The following is an 18593-nucleotide window of genomic DNA, read 5'->3' as shown; positions in this document are numbered from 1 at the left end:
AGAATATCGGTGTAAATTTTACTGGGAATAGACAATATCGATAATCCTCTGTAGCTCAATGGATCCCTGGCATCCTGCGTATCCGGTTTCGGGATTGGATTAATAATAGACTTTGACCATTCCGAAGGAATAACACTGCGCTCAAAACAATATGAAAATATTTTGAACAACATATCAACACAGGCTTTGTTACGAAGGACCTCCGCTGGGATACAATCTGCACCGATGGATTTCCTGAGGTTTGCTCGAAAAACCGCACTTCGAACTTCCTCATAATTAATTGGAATGTTTAACATAGATATATCAATATTACTTTGAAAATTATGCTCCTGTAACTGACGATTTACGTTATCCAAATGTACATCATCAAAACCAGAATCAACAGGCGTCGCATTGTAGAGCGACTCATATTTAGACTTCCAACATCGGAGGACACCCGGAACGTCACAAGCTATAAAGTGGAGTCTAATTTGATTGACACATCAAAGAAACAAGCACGTGCACAGTGCCGCACAGTGATAACTTCAAAGGCAGCGGCGATTTACAAAGAAGATTTGCCGTTATATTCCATACATTTCCCTCTCAGGTTGAGTTTTAAAACGTCTTTTAAATACATATTCTGTAATTGTTTTCAAGAAATAAAGTCGGAAAGCCTCTAACTTTGTCACATAGAAACATGTACTGAAGTTTATTTAGTGATCGGAGATGTGCCGTTTACCGGTCTATCTGCGGGTAAGCCTCTTTAATTTCTTGCGGAAATCAATATTCAAAGTAGAGTTTAATCAAATTTCATCGAGATATATCTTAACAGGCAATGTTTATTTTGATAAAATATCAGTGTGCCTTTAAAGAGATAATTATACACCTATCACTTTGTGTTATGTCGTCTTTTATTCGTCAGCCTTGTTGGAGAAACCGTCAGCAAGAGTTATGCCCCTTTTCACAATTTCTGTAGATTTCGACTGCACAAATCACTGTTCCTTATACTTCAGCCTCTTAATTGGTTTATATTCCTCGCATTACATAGATCAGCGATTCAAAAAGGTTGTTTTATTATCCAGGGTTTTGCCAATAGGTTAGCTTATTAGTTCTTAACCATCATTGTAAAGGTTATTGGGACCAAAAAGTGGCAAAAAAACCCAGTTTCTTACCCCACAAGATGCGGTATCCCAGACAAGTCTATACTATAATAAAATTGACCAATGGCCTAAAATGAACAACACAGATGACAAACAAGAGGCCTTAAGGTAAACTCAATTTTCAAATATTTTTTTCTCAATTTCAAACTGCCCATCAGTCCGGCCAAAATTTGCATACCAGAAAACTGCTAATTATATTCAGAGTGAATTCCAAAAGAAATCCTATAAATGATAGTCAAAAATGTTATACACTATAGTAAAGTTTAGCCCTCCCCACGGGCAAATGCAAGACACAAGGGCTGTGAAATGCACAATTTTGGTATGAACATATTTGATTCTACCTAATTTGGATATCGAAGATTTCTGAAATTTCTGAAATTTCTGTCAATGTTGACCCTTTTGGTCACGCCAGAGCCATCTTCGCTAGCCAAGGCTTCTGATTACGTAACACTACACGATATAGTTGTTTTCAAACCGTGGTGCCCTGGAATCCCAGGGCACCCAATCAAATCGCGTTTTACATCCAGGCTTGGTTTCACAGTAAACAAAAATTGCAGAGCTACATCGTCGACTATGTCATGATATTTGACCTAAAAACAGAGACGTACAATCATTGGGTAAACATTCGCAGTGACTGACCAATTAATAGAAGTCATTGATCACATATCTCATCAAAATGACAAGCCTCCATGTGCGTTTGTAAACATCATCGATGAAGTAAATCGGCAACGTTCGTTTTGATTGGTCGAAAATTTCATGTGTAAAGGGTGGTAATTTCGAATCACCGCTAGAGGGCCAGAACTGATGCCTATATCTGCCAAGGGTTCGTGTAGTGCAACGTAATCAGAAGCCTTGGCTAGCGAAGATGGGCCAGAGCCAACATGTGCATATTTTCAAACTGTCATCCTAGCATGTTAATTCAAACCAAGTTAGAATGAATTTGAATAGGAGTTCAATGATAGTCAAAAATGTGAGTTCCTTATATTAACAATGTGTAACCCAAGGGTCAGCAAATTCACAATTTTTTGTCAAGAACTTCAAATACCCATCTATGTAGAATATTTGATTCCATCTTATTTAGCTATTGAGGACATTTTGGAAATTTATGTCAATTTGACCCTTTTTGGCCTCATCCCTTGGGGATTTGGGACCATATCATTTACAACCTTTGTCAACTCTTGGCCATAAAAGGTTTCCACCGACAATTTTTTGTAATTAATTCAGGGGTTTCTGAGAAGTTGAAAATGTAAATTGTTTATGGATGGAGAATGCCAGACAAAAGGTGATTGGAATAGGTCACTCGAGACTTTGTCTTGTGTGAACTAAAAAAGACTTGACAATGTCAGTAGATGACCTTCATTTTAATGTAACAGATGACGTACAAAATAAAAGCAAGTGCCCATCTTCTTAATCGAACAGACCTGAAAAAAGAAAGAAGGAATTTTAGAAATCAACATTTAGGAAAATCACTCGCCCTAATGTTTTAGCCAAGTTAACTAAATGATTTTGAAATGAATGTTGCATAATGCATCAATAAAGAATAGCAAGTCTGGCAGCACAAAGTAGTCAGGATGTCCGGTCATCAAATTACAAATTTGGCCATGTTTTGTTGTTTTATCATTGAAATAATGCCTTCAGATAATAATTCTTCTGAATTTATCGGCTTCAGATAATAATTCTTTTGACAAACATTTTTTTTGTAGAACAGAAAGGTAACTCCTCATTTCTCCCCAGATATAGAATCAGGCTCTGGGATCGGAATTGAATATTTAACATCTCCCTCAGCAGTTAATGACTTACCAAAGCCCATATCGTCATCAGATTCCTCGGATTCTTCTTTCTTCTCCTCTTTCTTTTCCTCTGTAAAAATAATATCAGAGTAAGTAATATTCTTTTGTCAAAAATGATCAAAGCTTATTATTTTTTTTAAATATATTCCAAGATGAAATATCTCAAAATTTGCACAAGAAAGGGCTGACAAAGGAATTGCTTTGTACCAAAGATCTGACCAATAAAACATTTTGAACTGAAACATCAACAGTTTAAGGAGAAATGGCATTGTGTCACAGCTCCCCTTCATCAGGTTAGACAAAACCTATATCCCAGTTGGCGTATAATACTCAAGATTGCGTATTATACGCAAGTTGGCGGTTTCCCCCCCAACTGTTTATAGTCCTTACCTTTCTTTTCCTCAGCTGCGGGGGCAGCACCTGCTCCGCCAGCAGGTCCTGCTGATCCTGCGGAGTTTGCGATGTTGGTGATGAGATCACGTACATTCACACCGTCCAGGGCCTTAGCGAAGAGACCTACAAGGTATTTAGTAAATACCATAAATAATCAAACATGTGACAAGAGGTTTACTATATGGATAGCAGCTGGCACATCATGCTTGTTTGCATCTAGGAAGTTCTTTACATAGAATGCTTTACAACTAAATCCGGTAGTACTCATTTGGATCGTTAAGCAGTATTGACAACATTTCCTTTTACAAATAAATCCAACATTTTTTTTATTTTGCCTGTAATTGTATAGGTGCCTAGACACAGGTCGTATTTGAGGAGAAACTGAGTTCCTATATCATGTACTCACCTGGCCAGTATGGTTCCACAGAAACCTTGGCAGCCTTCAGAATTGTCACCAGTTTGTCATCCTGTAACGAATCATACAAGAATTTAAAACTAGTGCAAAATATTTTCATCTTAACAACGATAAATAAAAGTTATTTTCATTATGTCAGATAGGGAATGGATTTGTTTCTAAAAAATAATCGAACTTGCTCATTTTAAACAGTGAATTTTGTTATATATTAAGCAATAAATTACGACAAGGCAATTTAATATCATTTTACTGCAAGATGTTTACTAAAAACTTTGTCTACATTATCAGAACTGTTATATTAAAATATTTGCAGTTCCATGATGATTTTTTAAAGTTCGCGTATTATACAAAAGTTGGTGGTTCTCCCCAACCTGATCAATACATATTAAGTATGGTATTATGTTTAGTGTAGACAGGCACGAGGGGAAATAACTCCTGCTTACTTAAACCAGTGTTGCAATAACATGCGCAATACCTATCGCCATTTAGTTTTCGTCAATCATTTTCATTTCTTCCACCATAAAAGAGACTGAATGTTAAAAATATTTGTAATCGGAAATAGTGGCTGTGATGTTCTGTCTCGTGACAAGAGAAGATCTCGTAAAATACTGCCTTTAGTGAGTAATTTAGTCTACTACTTGTGATTCAATACGATTGAACAGTATCCTAATCTCGTCTTATGGCCAAAGCACAATTCCGATGCATAGATATTCAATCGCAACGAAAAATCCGACAATAGCAACCCATAACGCACATATATAGACAACTGTCACCTTGTTATGATAAAACTTTGGCGCATGTGTGTGTTAACAATAACCACGTTTAAGAAGATGGGATGGAGAACTTACAGTGATGGTTACATGGTCGTCAGCGAGGATAAGGGCGGCATATATGCATGCGAGTTCGTCATCGGAAGCCATCTTAAGGTTCTGGTTTGGTTATTTTCGTTTGATGTCTGTAATTTACAGTACACGTCGCCGGATTGGCCTTAGCTCAGTCGAGAACTGTGTACCCTACAGACGATGATGGCGGAAGAGGAAGTTGGAGAGGCTATACTTAGTTTCGTATTAAATATTTTGTGGCTGATGTAAACTGATATTGTAAGTAAACTTGGACACTTATACACAACAAATTCAAATTTCAACATTCTTGTAATAAATGGACATTTTTCTTATGTCATAATTTTGATTTGTGTCAGAATAGAGCGTTAGTTACGTATAAGTTTATTTCCGGTTCCGGTGAAAAGTAATCGTCAGCACAGGTAACATCTGCACCGACAAGCAGAATGAGGTCCTTGGTAATTGTAACGCTCTTGGTGATGTTGGGCATTGTCGTTTGTGACGATCATGCCCCGAATGCTGTCAGCTACACATCAAAGACGTTTTCAACCGAAATAGCCAGAATTCCACATTTCGTTATGTTCTATGCACCATGGTAAGTTTGGTTAAAAATTTTGTCAATGCATCAATGCAAGTCTAGTCACAGAGAAGTTCGAAGTAAAACGTTTTTTTTTGTGTTTTTATATATAAAAAAAAACTGCGTCGCTCACCTGGATATTTCAATAATCATAGTAGCTATATGTAGCCATGTCTTGAATGATGTTAGGTCAGGGTTGAGTGCGATGTATATGTGGTAGTAGATTACAGTGTAGCAGGCTGGGTTTTAATTGTAAATACTGTACATATAGTTGTATGGTCGCCTTCTAGCTTCCGGCTAGGGGGAATTTCCCTTTAGCTCAGTCGGTAGAGCGGCGGACCAGTAAGCCGAGGGTCGCGGGTTCGATCCCGGCTGGCTGCACACTACTACTCCTTGAACTTTTACATTGGTGCCGCAGACCACCCCAAGTGAAAGCAAGAGGCTTCCTTGGAGATAGAACCTGGGTTGGTGTGTTCGGGGGCGAACACGTTTGAAGGAGGGAGTAGTGTAGCAGGCTGGGTTTTAATTGTAAATACTGTACATATAGTTGTATGGTCGCCTTCTAGCTTCCGGCTAGGGGGAATTTCCCTTTAGCTCCGTCGGTAGAGCGGCGGACCAGTAAGCCGAGGGTCGCGGGTTCAATCCCGGCTGACTGCACACTACTACTCCTTGAACTTTTACAACAGAAACAGATGGTACGTATAGGGAAACATCGAGCAAAGTAGTATAAGAGGCTTTTAGTTCACCTGATTCCATTAACATATGTATTTAATCTGCCAAGCCTGGAACATAGGCGAGCATTTTTAGACTATGTTTTTTTTCTTTTCAAATGTGTAAACAGTGTATTTGACTGTCCATATTTAGTTGAGCAAATGTGTCTTTTAGTACCTAGTCCGTTCCGTTCAGTTTAACTGGCAGAGCAGTCACATTAATGTTAGAAAGTATAGTGATTCAAAGAGGATTCAATGTAATTTTAACTCTTTAGAACTTATCCAGACTGTGATATATTTTATTTATCTCTTGCTATGTTCAAAGAACAACTAGGAATACTGTTTTCCACTTGCTTAATATCTTATATACATAAGTCTGTGTTACACAGTGTTCGAAAGTAAAGGTGGTCCGATGGTCCGAGGCTATAGAAAACCTGGTCGGTCTATGTAAAATTTCAAAGTGTTGACCCCATTGGCTATGAAAAGTTTGAGCCCTGACATGCATTACAATTCATGAAAACAACATTCCATTATTTTCTGACAAATGATCATATGAAATCAGAGCTTACAATAGAGTTTATTTTACCCATAACAGTGTGTTATTACTGGATGATGCAAGCATTTGAGTGACAGTTATGAGCCTACTTTCAACAATGTTTTAAAAAATTGGTCTATCGAAAAATGACTTGGGCTATGGGATTTGAATTTTCTGTAGACATACTGTCTAAGGAATTCTCATATATAATTTCATACACTGGTTACATGCATAACCGACTATGATATCTTATACTTAAGCTGTATTTGTTATCCATTCTGTAAGTGGATCCCCGGGTCTTAAGAACTGGAATTAAATAAATAAATAAAGAAAAGTGAAGAATATGTCCGAAGTCTGACCCAGGGTTTTCAATAAAAATATTTGTAAAAGGCTACAAATGAATAGTAACAGGTATACATGTATCTGAGGATTACGATAATATGTTTTTAGACATTTTTTAAAAAGTGAATTAAGTCATTTGAACCGCCAAAACACCATTCTAACTGGTCAATTTGGCCGGCGACGGGTTCTAAATGAAAACACTGCTGACCTTGTATGATCTCCAATTAAAGTTACTGTGCTAATCTGAAATTAAGTCCATACCTGGGAAAAGTCAATCCATATCCAATGTACCTGTTTTAGATACTTCACCGAACTAATGTTGTTTAAATGTCCTTTTGGGATGACTTTGAGCCAAACAGTAATTGCCTCCCCTTTTTCCAACTACAAGAGCGTATATACTACCAATGCAAGCTGAGTATGGAATCGAATGGTATCTGTGTTGGTAACTTTAATTGGTGATACTAGGTTAGACTTGGGACATATTCTTCAAGTAATGTTTGTAGATATACTCTATGTAAGGTATGGTTGAATTTTGAATTATGCAACATAAAAAAGAAAGATCTAGCAAATTTCCAAATCAGAGCAAATGTAATTTAATATGTTGGGCATTTATAGAGTTACACAAACATAAGCTGACAGTGTCTACTTTACCATCATGGTTAATGTAATAAGATATGCCAATCCTTCTGATATGATGGATTGACACAAATTGGGAGGTGCTGACTGAGATTGCACATCCATACTACATTATTAGATGTCCAAACACATGCTCAGATTTTTATCCACTGTAGGTAGTTCGAAAACTTTGTGAATATAAATATTAAAAAATACAATAATACATAATATTTGCAATTTTTAAATAAGTAAAGAAAAATTAAATTTTATCACTGAATGGTTTGGTACATATTTCACAGAAAGAAAAAAACAAACAAAAAATAAAAGTAAATGGTTATTTTCTCCAGCAAGTAGGCCATTAGTCCCATGAAAGATGACTCATGTATATAACACAGGTTTGATATTGATGCCAGAGGCAGATCATCTATAAACCACAATGTGATGTTAGGCCATCATTATTGATGTGTTAGTCTGTGAGGCATGTCTCACAGTTCAGTGTTCACAAACATGTATTAAACCTAGCTACTTAAAGCTGCTACAGGGTATAACCACTGATCATATACTCCATGAAGTATACTAATAAGTAATTATAATGAATGTCAAGAACTGAATGTCTGGGCATGTAATAGAGGTCAGAGCAATCTTGTATAATAGTGGAAGTTTACTAAAAAAAAATGACAGTAAAAAAATTTAGAGAGAGAAGTATTTTAAAATGATAAATTACACTCAGTTAAATCATCCGATATGTGGAATTTTGTTTTAGTCAATTTCTACATCCTTAGACAGTATATTACAATAGTACAAGGGTCTTTACAATCAGATGACTGTTGTATAAGGCCCAAGGGCCTCTTGTTAACAGTTTACATTGTCTCTGACTCTAATGGAATCTCTCACTCCCTTAGGAGTTAGTCAGGTGGATGTCAACCCAAGGGGAAGGTTATTAAGTTACCAAACAGGAGGTTTGTCGAAAGTTTGGCAGCTAAAGAATCTTCCCTGAGGGTAATACTTGTTGCTCATTTACTACATATAAATGTATGTTCACTACAACATCACTAACTAATCCACCACTATCACAAGCATACATGTCTACCTCTGAAGCTACCAATGATGATCTCTCTCTCTCATTTCACATCCATAACAAGGCCCTTGAAGGGAGAAAGTGTGTGAAAGAAAATCACGATTTTTTTTGTTGCATTTAGGGGATGTTCCATGCGAGCATGTGTATATGCAATAAGGTTATTGGAACATAATACATAAAAAATGTACTTTCTCTAAGATGGAATCTAATAGCTAATAAGATATCGTTAAGAACTTCATAACATCAAACAATGTGAAATGCAAGGACAACATGTGTGCAGCTCAAAGTTAGCAAAGATTACATAAAAAGCTTGAGCATTTACCGTATACCCTGTACATGTATATCAGACATCTATAATTCATGAGTATCTGCCTGTGTTAAGTGAGCATACCTGTGTAATCTGTTTATTTTTAGGTGTGGCCATTGTAAGAGACTTTCTCCTGTGTGGGATGAACTGGCTCAGTTTTTTAACAAAGACTTTGGGATGTCCAAACTTATCATTGGAAAGGTAACTCTTGAAATGTTTTGAAACTAAATTAGACTTCAGACTCAAAATTGAAACAAGTAATGTCTGTCAAACATTGAAATGTTTCTATAAGGGAGATAACTGTTGATTTGGAAGTAGACTGTACCTTGGAGACAGCTCTGTGTTATTACTAGAAGGGAGATAACTGTTGATTTGTAGGTAGACTGTACCTTGGAGACAGCTCTGTGGTATTACTAGAAGGGAGATAACTGTTGATTTGTAGGTAGGCTGTACCTTGGAGACAGCTCTATGTTATTACTAGAAGGGAGATAACTGTTGATTTGTAGGTAGACTGTACCCTAGAGACAGCTCTGTGTTATTACTAGAAGGGAGATAACTGTTGATTTGTAGGTAGACTGTACCATGGAGACAGCTCTGTGTTATTACTAGAAGGGAGATAACTGTTGATTTGTAGATAGACTGTACCCTAGAGACAGCTCTGTGTTATTACTAGAAGGGAGATAACTGTTGATTTGTAGGTAGACTGTACCCTAGAGACAGCTCTATGTTATTACTAGAAGGGAGATAACTGTTAATTTGTAAGTAGACTGTACCATGGAGACAGCTCTGTGTTATTACTAGAAGGGAGATAACTGTTGATTTGTAAGTAGACTGTACCATGGAGACAGCTCTGTGTAATTACTAGAAGGGAGATAACTGTTGATTTGTAGGTAGACTGCACTTTGGAGACAGCTCTATGTTATTACTAGAAGGGAGATAACTGTTAACGTTGTTTAGGCTAGGACTGTATCCCTTGGAGACAGCTCTATTGGTATTACTAGAAGGGAGGATAACTGTTGATTTGTACGGTAGACTGCTACCTTGGGAGACAAGCCTCTGTTATTACTAGACAGGAGATAACTGTTGATTTTAGGTAGACTGTACCCTTAGAGGACAGCTCTTGTGTTATTACTAGAAGGAGACTAACTGTTGATTTGTAGATAGACTGTACCCTTAGCAGACAGCTCTATGTTATTACTCGAAGGGAAGATTAACTGTTGATTTGTAGGTAGACTGCTACCACTAGAGACAGCTCTGTGTTATTACTAGAAGGGAGATAACTGTTACATTGTTTGATTCGTAGACTGTACCCTAGAGACCGCTCTGGTGTTTACTAGAAGGGAGATAACTGTTGATTGTAGGTAGACTGTTACCCTTAGAGACAGCTCTATGTTATTACTAGAAGGGAGATAACTTTAATTGTGTCGGTAGGACTGTACCCTAGAGACCAGCTCTGTGCTGTGTACTAGAAGGGAGATAACTGTTAATTGATTTGTAGGTAGGACTATACCTTGGAGACAGGCTTCATGGTTCTTACTAGAAGGGAGATAACTGTTGATTTGTAGGTAGACTGTACCTTGGAGACAGCTCTATGTTATTACTAGAAGGGAGATAACTGTTGATTTGTAGGTAGACTGTACCCTAGAGACAGCTCTGTGGTATTACTAGAAGGGAGATAACTGTTAACGTTGTTTGTAGGTAGACTGTACCCTAGAGACAGCTCTATGTGCAGATCATGATGTGACTGGATACCCAACACTAAAATACTTCAAGAAAGAAGGATCGGAGTCAGTGAGATTCCGTGGCAGCAGAGGTCTGAGAGAATTCCAGGAATTTATAGAAGAGCAGTTCATATTGGTATGTACAGCAGATAAGCAATTATGTAAATAACTGGGTATATTATGTAACTGGCTAAAGTACTACATTGACATATAGGTACATTATTATATTGTCTATAGGTACATTAGTACATTGGCCTATAGCTATATATAGGTACCACAGTACATTAGCCTATAGGTACATTAGTACATTGGCCTATAGGTACATTAGTACATTGGCCTATAGGTACATTGGTACATTGGCCTATAGGTACATTAGTACATTGGCCTATAGGTACATTAGTATATTAGTACACTGGCCTATAGATACATTAATACATTAGCCTATTGGTACATTAGTACATTGGTCTATAGGTACATTAGTACATTGGTACACTGGCCTATAGGTACATTACAGTGCTAACATGCAAACCGTTGACGGTTCAGGTCGTGTATCACCTGGCACCACCCGACAACTTGGTGACCCATTTGTCGAACATCGTTGTGAAATACAGAAGACAGTGGGCGGGACCACGATACCAATTACCGCAGCTCATTATAACACGGGAGCGAATCAGCGCTCTCGGATTGACAGGCCACGTGCGACAAAAATAACAGACAACATGAGATTGATACAATGTTCAATTATATACAGGATTTTATTAGACTTCTCTATTAAATTTCACCGTGTTGATATATATATAGTACTAAACATATGTTAGAAATGTAAGCAGTAGTCACTATATATATCCACATTTTTCAAACAGTTTTTCGCAGGCATGATTGGGAATGACAGTAAATCTTGCCAATGTCGTTGCGAGTTCAGTAAAGTTATATGTTAACGTAGCATTTTCCCATAGACCGTTTCTCGTGAGGTGAAAAACGTACTCGGCAGCGTTCAGTTCCGGACTGTACGGGGGCTGAAATAACAATTCCACGCCATGTTGACCAGGAAGATTACGTAGTAATTGTTCTCTGACCCTGTGATGATGAAATCCGCAGTTATCAAGAATAATACAGTCACCCCTATGAATAATCGGATTTCTAAATTCATTCCGTTGTTGTAAAAGTTGGCCAAAAAAGTTGATCATTTCTAGGGCATTTGACGGCCCCTGAATAATATCAAAGAAGTCCATCCCACCCCCCCCCCCCCCAAAAAAAAAACCCACAACACAACTTAACTGTGTACATGTACCTACAAAACTATGTCCGTAATTCCTGTTTCCTGCCGTTTTAATAACGGAAGATTCATCAATAAAATGAAGCTGCTCCGGTCGGAATAACATTATCTGTAAACGATTCTGCTGGAGTACACTGAATTCGTTTACGTGACATTCCTAAATCGTCCTGGATAGCCTTATTTATTAAATTAACTGACGGAACAGTATCGTCAGTACACACATGTTCATTGAGTAGTTTAGTCCTGATCTCTCTAGTATATATACTTGGCTGTATATATGTTTGATATTCAATAAAATGAAGAACGTTGTCGATAAGTTTTTTCTGTACATCATGATTTCTTGGTGTTTTCACGGAAGTAGAATTTTTTGCAATTTTCCTACAGCCTACATTATTGCACACAACCGGAGACAAATCTGACTTCAAGTGAAAAGGCACTGGTTATAGCATGCCAAATTATGACAAAACACCAGATGCGTTTGACAGGACCTTACAATCAGCCGACAGTGATACGACACCTGTGATCGGTTAATCAAACATTCTTTGAGAAACTTCACATACGATTTTTGGTTTCCTTTCTCAAATTGACCCAAAAATAGGGATCTAGGGTAGGATTTATATATTATTATCATCACGGAAACGTGTTCAATACATAGGGATATGAAGTGGATTACATGTAAATGGAATAATTTTGTTAACATTTAATGATCTTCTGTCAAGGTTACATGTTAAGTCCCTCCGATAATAATAAGCTAGGGTTTTCAAAAACATTCCTTTAATCAAAATCTATGAGAAAATGTTTAAACAATCGCCATGTTCATTTATCACAAGGGGACATACAGTATTGCCCAACACCTCAATTTCTTCCACGTTATCGCTATCGTCCCGACAACAGAAATGTGCAAAATTTATATAACGATGAGAACTACATGTGTGCCCAAATGAGAATAAGACGAGTCTCTGCCTTCCAGTATTAAAATAAACACCGAAAATGTACAGAACAATTTACCGTACACAAATGTCATCTGTCTATCTACGGTTAATTAACCAATTAGTGATACTTGGGGATTTGAGATTTTTTCTACAATACTTAAATTGGGTTACGTTGAGAGTAAAACAGTCCTTTTAATTCAAAGATATTTCTTTTGCCACTTGGGAAAAGTACACAATTCCCATAAATATTTCATTTTGACAATCCACCCTTTATTCAAATGCAGTAGCACATATATACTTGTATGCGCTCCACAAGACAGACAATTGGTCAATCCGAGAGCGCTGATTCGCTCGTGGGTTATAATGAGCTGCGGTAATTGGTATCGTGGTCCCGCCCACTGTCTTTTGTATTGCACAACGATGTTCGACAAATGGGTCACCAAGTTGTCGGATGGTGCCAGATTATACACGGCCTGAACCGTCAACGGTTTGCATGTTAGCACTGTAATACATTAGCCTATTGGTACATTAGTACATTGGTCTATAGGTACATTAGTACATTAGCCTATGAGTACATTGGTCTATAGGTACATTAGTACATTGGCCTATAGGTACATTAGTACATTGGCCTATAGGTACATTAGTACACTGGTCTATAGGTACATTAGTACATTGGCCTATAGGTACATTAGTACATTAGCCTATAGGTACATTAGTATATTAGTACACTGGCCTATATGTACATTAGTACACTGGCCTATAGGTACATTAATACATTAGCCTATTGGTACATTAGTACATTAGTACATAAGCATATAGGTACATTAGTACATTGGCCTATAGGTACATTAGTATATTGGTCTATAGGTACATTAGTACATTGGCCTATAGGTACATTAGTACATTAGCCTATATGTACATTAATACATTGGCCTATAGGTACATTAGTATATTGGTCTATAGGTACATTAATACATTGGCCTATAGGTACATTAGTATATTGGTCTATAGGTACATTAATACATTGGCCTATAGGTACATTAGTATATTGGTCTATAGGTACATTTATACATTGACATATAGGTACATTAGTACATTAGCCTATAGGTACATTAGTACATTGGCCTATAGGTACATGAGTACATTGGTCTATAGGTACATTGGTACTCTGGCCTATAGGTACATTAGTACACTGGCCTATAGGTACATTAATACATTGGTCTATAAGTACATTAGTACATTGGTCTATATGTACATAGTATACTTAATAAAACTACTTTGGAGCCCTAAATGTTGATGTAGGAGAAGAGGGCAGTATCAGTGTTATGTTACTACCTGGATAACATTAACTAACAGTCAATTAGATCTAACGGCTGTTAACCTTTTTACCTTCAGTGATTTTTTTTATAGATATTTTAGCCGTCTACTGATGATTTTCGTGTGAGGTTTGAGGACCCGCTGTATCTCTTCCTTTTAGTATTGTCACTCATTATTGGAAAAGTGTTCTGGACCCATGAAATAGTATCCATCATCTGTTTTTGTTTCTATCAACAGGACGATGACAATACAGAGATGGAGAAGCCACTTGAACCTGAAAAGGCTCTTGGTCCTCTAGCTGAACTTACTGACGAAACATTTGAGAAGGAAATAGCGACCGGCAACACTTTTGTGAAATTTTATGCTCCTTGGTGTGGTCATTGCAAGTCACTAGCTCCAACTTGGGATTCTCTCGCTCAGGAATTTGAAAAGGAACCCTCTGTTACCATAGCAAAGGTAAAGATATATCGCCATAATAATCTCAAATTCAAACATTGGATTGCTGCTAAATTAAATTCTTGAAAATATGTTACTACATGTAACAGGGGAACCTCTATAAACTGAACATGCATGGGACATGGATATTTGTTCGGTTTACAGAGGGTTCGGTTTGGAGAAGTTGATAGAAAAATAACCGGTCGAATTCCGTATATAATTGGTCGTGACGATGTTATGTTAGAATGTTCCCGATTACAAACCGGCACGTACGTACCTAGACAATTTGGTTTGTCTGAATAATATGAATAATTTGAAAGTTAATCAATGTATATATAAGAAAGACAAATAAGATAGTAGTTTTAAACAACATTTTTCCATGTACAACTGCACTTTCGATTGACCTACATTTTGTTACATCCGGTGAAGCTTCGTCATGTGGATGAGGCCAATACGGAATATTTTACACATCAAATAATATGAAAGGTGTGAAGATTTTTGTTTCAATATAAATTACAATTGATGAGTCGATACTAGTCGTATTTTCAACATCGGTATTGTCTAAAAAACTTTATGGGCTTCATTTACGACCATGCAAAAACAACTCCCTTTGGGCCTCATTTAAATTAGATGCGAAACTTGCGATCAGGCCTCTAGCTTTACTTGCATTGCAAAGATAAACAAACCGCTGCGCTTCAATGAAGTGTGGCATTGTTTCATAATTGTCGTGTTGATTATACACTAAGCCTACCGTCATAATGCCCCCCTTGGGGTATATATATACCTGAACAAATCACCTACATGTATATGTACGTAGGTCCCGAGACAGTTGGGCTTCACAAAATACCCGTCTTAAATGTTGTTTCACGGTTGACTGGCCTGACATTGTGTTATAATCGTTCAGGTAAGGCTGGTTTTTAGAAGTAGTTTTTTGGTATATTTTAGCAGGAACCGGACACAAAATCGGTCCGGTGTTCGGAAATTCAGAGGGATCAGTGGTTTTTAATACTATAATAAAGAAGGACCAATTCGTTCAGTATTCAGAGGTGTTCAGTTTTTAGAAGGTTCAGTTTTCGGAAGTTGCACTGTATATAGGAAAGATTTGAAGTTTGATGACTATTAATATTAACCCAGGGACCAATCTAGTTGTGTGAATTGAAGGAATTTTGTCCCTTACGATTCCAGTACATTGTATCTGTATGAAGTATGAACTTACTTTTTTCACTCTGTTCACATTTTGACAGTGAATGTATACATATATTCAAACATTTTCTTAAAATATAACCTTTGACCTTTTAGGTTGATTGCACAATTCACAAGACAACATGTGGCAAACAGAGTATCCGTGGATATCCGACCTTAGTCTTCTTCAAGAATGGACAGGTAATTAACATACAGGGTATCCGAGGATATCCGACCTTAGTCTTCTTCAAGAACTGACAGGTAATTAATGTACAGGACATCTAAGGGTATCTGACCTTAGTCTTCTTCAAGAACTGACAGGTAATTAAGGTACAGGACATCTAAGGGTATCTGACCTTAGTCTTCAAGAATGGACAGGTAATTAAGGTACAGGGTATCCGACCTTAGTCTTCTTCAAGAACTGACAGGTAATTAATGTACAGGACATCTAAGGGTATCTGACCTTAGTCTTCTTCAAGAACTGACAGGTAATTAATGTACAGGACATCTAAGGGTATCCGACCTTAGTCTTCTTCAAGAACTGACAGGTAATTAATGTACAGGACATCTAAGGGTATCCAACCTTAGTCTTTTTCAAGAACTGACAGGTAATTAATGTACAGGACATCTAAGGGTATCCGACCTTAGTCTTCTTCAAGAACTGACAGGTAATTAATGTACAGGACATCTAAGGGTATCTGACCTTAGTCTTCTTCAAGAACTGACAGGTAATTAATGTACAGGGTATCCGACCTTAGTCTTCTTCAAGAACTGACAGGTAATTAATGTACAGGACATCTAAGGGTATCTGACCTTAGTCTTCTTCAAGAACTGACAGGTAATTAATGTACAGGGTATCCGACCTTAGTCTTCTTCAAGAACTGACAGGTAATTAATGTACAGGACATCTAAGGGTATCTGACCTTAGTCTTCTTCAAGAACTGACAGGTAATTAACGTACAGGGTATCCGAGGATATCCGACCTTAGTCTTCTTCAAGAATGGACAGGTAATTAAGGTACAGGGTATCCGACCTTAGTCTTCTTCAAGAACTGACAGGTAATGACCGTAATTTAGTCTGTACAGAACATTCTCTACGTTTGTCTTTGCCAGGAAAAGTCTTTGCGAAGTACTTCATATTTTTCTTTGGTGTCGAAAATCTATATAAGAACCAAGTCTGCGGAGTTTAAAGAAAAAATCATGCACTACATTTGATTGTGATTTTGTCATGTTAACAGTATAATGATATTGTTACATATTGAAAGTTCATCGTTGTCAGTAAATTACGGAGGTTGACAGGTGACAAGTCATATCTGTATTATGATATGTCCTTCAAAGGTCATAGAGAACAATAAAGAGATCCGTATTATTTGGACATCAAAAGAGGAAACCACTACTAAATGCTGATACGTACCAATTAAAAGTTTGTTTTAACTAAACGATGATACATTCTTATAAAATATTTGTTTTAACTAAACGATGGTACATACTAATAAAATGTTTGTTTTACCTACAGAAGGAACAGGAGTATTCAAACAGGGATTTAAACAGTTTGAAAAATTTTGTAATCAGTATGATTGGGAAAGAAAACAAAAATGGAGATGAAACAGAAGGCAAAGTACCAGAGGATATTCCTAAAGACCAGGAGGATGAAATTGTGGTAGGTACTAGCTATGAAATCACTAGAGGGTATTCCTAAAGACCAGGAGGATGAAATTGTGGTAGGTACTAGCTATGAAATCTCTAGAGGATATTCCTAAAGACCAAGAGGATGAAATTGTGGTAGGTACTAGCTGGGAAATCTCTAGATTGTATTCCTAAAGATCAGAAAGATGAAATTGTGGTAGGTACTAGCTGGGAAATCTCTAGAGGGTATTCCTAAAGACCAAGACGATGAAATTGTGGTAGGTACTAGCTAGTGAATATCTAGAGGGTATTCCTATTTTCTGAATAAGTTATCCCGGCCCCGTTATAGGACAGAAAGAATAACATGTTTGTAAAACTGAGGGACAGAACGTGTGGAATAATATATATTGCCACTATTATACAAACACCCAGAAATATATGTAAACTATAATTACACTGTTCTATTTTTCACAGCCCACAGTTTTCCCTCTTGATCAGGAATCGTTCCCAGAGGTAGTAGCCGATGGTGTCACCTTTGTTAAATTCTACGCCCCATGGTGAGTTTACCTTTGTTAAGTTCTACATTCCTTGGTAAGTTTACCTTTGTTAAGTTCTACACTCCTTGGTAAGTTTACCTTTGTTAAGTTCTACGCTCCTTGGTAAGTTTACCTTTGTTAAGTTCTACACCCCTTGGTAAGTTTACCTTTGTTAAGTTCTACGCTCCTTGGTAAGTTTACCTTTGTTAAGTTCTACGCTCCTTGGTAAGTTTACCTTTGTCAAGTTCTACACTCCTTGGTAAGTTTACCTTTGTTAAGTTCTACGCTCCTTGGTAAGTTTACCTTTGTTAAGTTCTATGCTCCTTGATAAGTTTACCTTTGTTAAGTTCTACGCTCCTTGGTAAGTTTACCTTTGTTAAGTTCTATGTTCCTTGGTAAGTTTACCTTTGTTAAGTTATACACTCCTTGGTAAGTTTACCTTTGTTAAGTTATACACTCCTTGGTAAGTTTACCTTTGTTAAGTTATACACTCCTTGGTAAGTTTACCTTTGTTAAGTTCTACGTTCCTTGGTAAGTTTACCTTTGTTAAGTTATACACTCCTTGGTAAGTTTACCTTTGTTAAGTTCTACACTCCTTGGTAAGTTTACCTTTGTTAAGTTCTACACTCCTTGGTAAGTTTACCTTTGTTAAGTTCTACGTTCCTTGGTAAGTTTACCTTTGTTAAGTTCTACACTCCTTGGTAAGTTTACCTTTGTTAAGTTCTACACTCCTTGGTAAGTTTACCTTTGTTAAGTTCTACACTCCTTGGTAAGTTTACCTTTGTTAAGTTCTAGGCTCCTTGGTAAGTTTACCTTTGTTAAGTTCTAC

The 18593-nt window shown here is 37.1% G+C and overlaps 2 protein-coding genes across 6 annotated transcripts in view; one reads left to right on the top strand and one right to left on the bottom strand.

Moving 5' to 3' along the window:
- Positions 1 to 2484: 2484 nt before the first annotated feature.
- On the bottom strand, positions 2485 to 4811 carry LOC117316149 (60S acidic ribosomal protein P1-like). The gene is made up of 5 exons (XM_033870658.1): positions 4586 to 4811; positions 3729 to 3789; positions 3320 to 3445; positions 2940 to 2999; positions 2485 to 2560 (listed from the first exon to the last, which is right to left on the bottom strand). The coding sequence occupies exons 1-5, from the start codon at positions 4655 to 4657 to the stop codon at positions 2547 to 2549; spliced, it is 333 nt and encodes a 110-aa protein (XP_033726549.1). The 5' UTR covers positions 4658 to 4811; the 3' UTR covers positions 2485 to 2546.
- A 150-nt stretch (positions 4812 to 4961) lies between these two features.
- The window catches only part of LOC117316148 (thioredoxin domain-containing protein 5-like), a 31832-nt gene continuing 18200 nt past the window's right edge, over positions 4962 to 18593 (top strand). For all 5 annotated transcript variants that reach the window (XR_004529835.1, XR_004529834.1, XR_004529833.1 and 2 more), the window contains exons 1-7: positions 4962 to 5171; positions 8848 to 8941; positions 10439 to 10597; positions 14224 to 14442; positions 15721 to 15804; positions 17119 to 17262; positions 17703 to 17785. Coding sequence is in view for 1 of the 5 variants with exons in the window: in XM_033870656.1 (XP_033726547.1) it covers positions 5023 to 5171; positions 8848 to 8941; positions 10439 to 10597; positions 14224 to 14442; positions 15721 to 15804; positions 17119 to 17262; positions 17703 to 17785 (932 nt within the window). In the remaining 4 variants the exon portion in view is untranslated. The remainder of the gene's footprint in view (positions 5172 to 8847; positions 8942 to 10438; positions 10598 to 14223; positions 14443 to 15720; positions 15805 to 17118; positions 17263 to 17702; positions 17786 to 18593) is intronic.

Source organism: Pecten maximus, chromosome 18 (assembly GCF_902652985.1).
Source record: "Pecten maximus chromosome 18, xPecMax1.1, whole genome shotgun sequence".
Classification (NCBI taxonomy): Eukaryota; Metazoa; Mollusca; class Bivalvia; order Pectinida; family Pectinidae; genus Pecten; species Pecten maximus.
This window is presented reverse-complemented; position numbering and strand designations above follow the sequence as displayed.

What these genes read in the sequence shown, in the direction of transcription:
- LOC117316149 (XM_033870658.1), bottom strand. Translation starts at nt 4,657, where the DNA reads ATGGCTTCCGATGACGAACTCGCATGCATATATGCCGCCCTTATCCTC. An exon ending in ACGACCATGTAACCATCACT is followed by an intron (nt 3,790 to 4,585) that starts GTAAGTTCTCCA and finishes GATTCGTTACAG; the next exon opens with GATGACAAACTGGTGACAAT. An exon ending in TGTGGAACCATACTGGCCAG is followed by an intron (nt 3,446 to 3,728) that starts GTGAGTACATGA and finishes AATACCTTGTAG; the next exon opens with GTCTCTTCGCTAAGGCCCTG.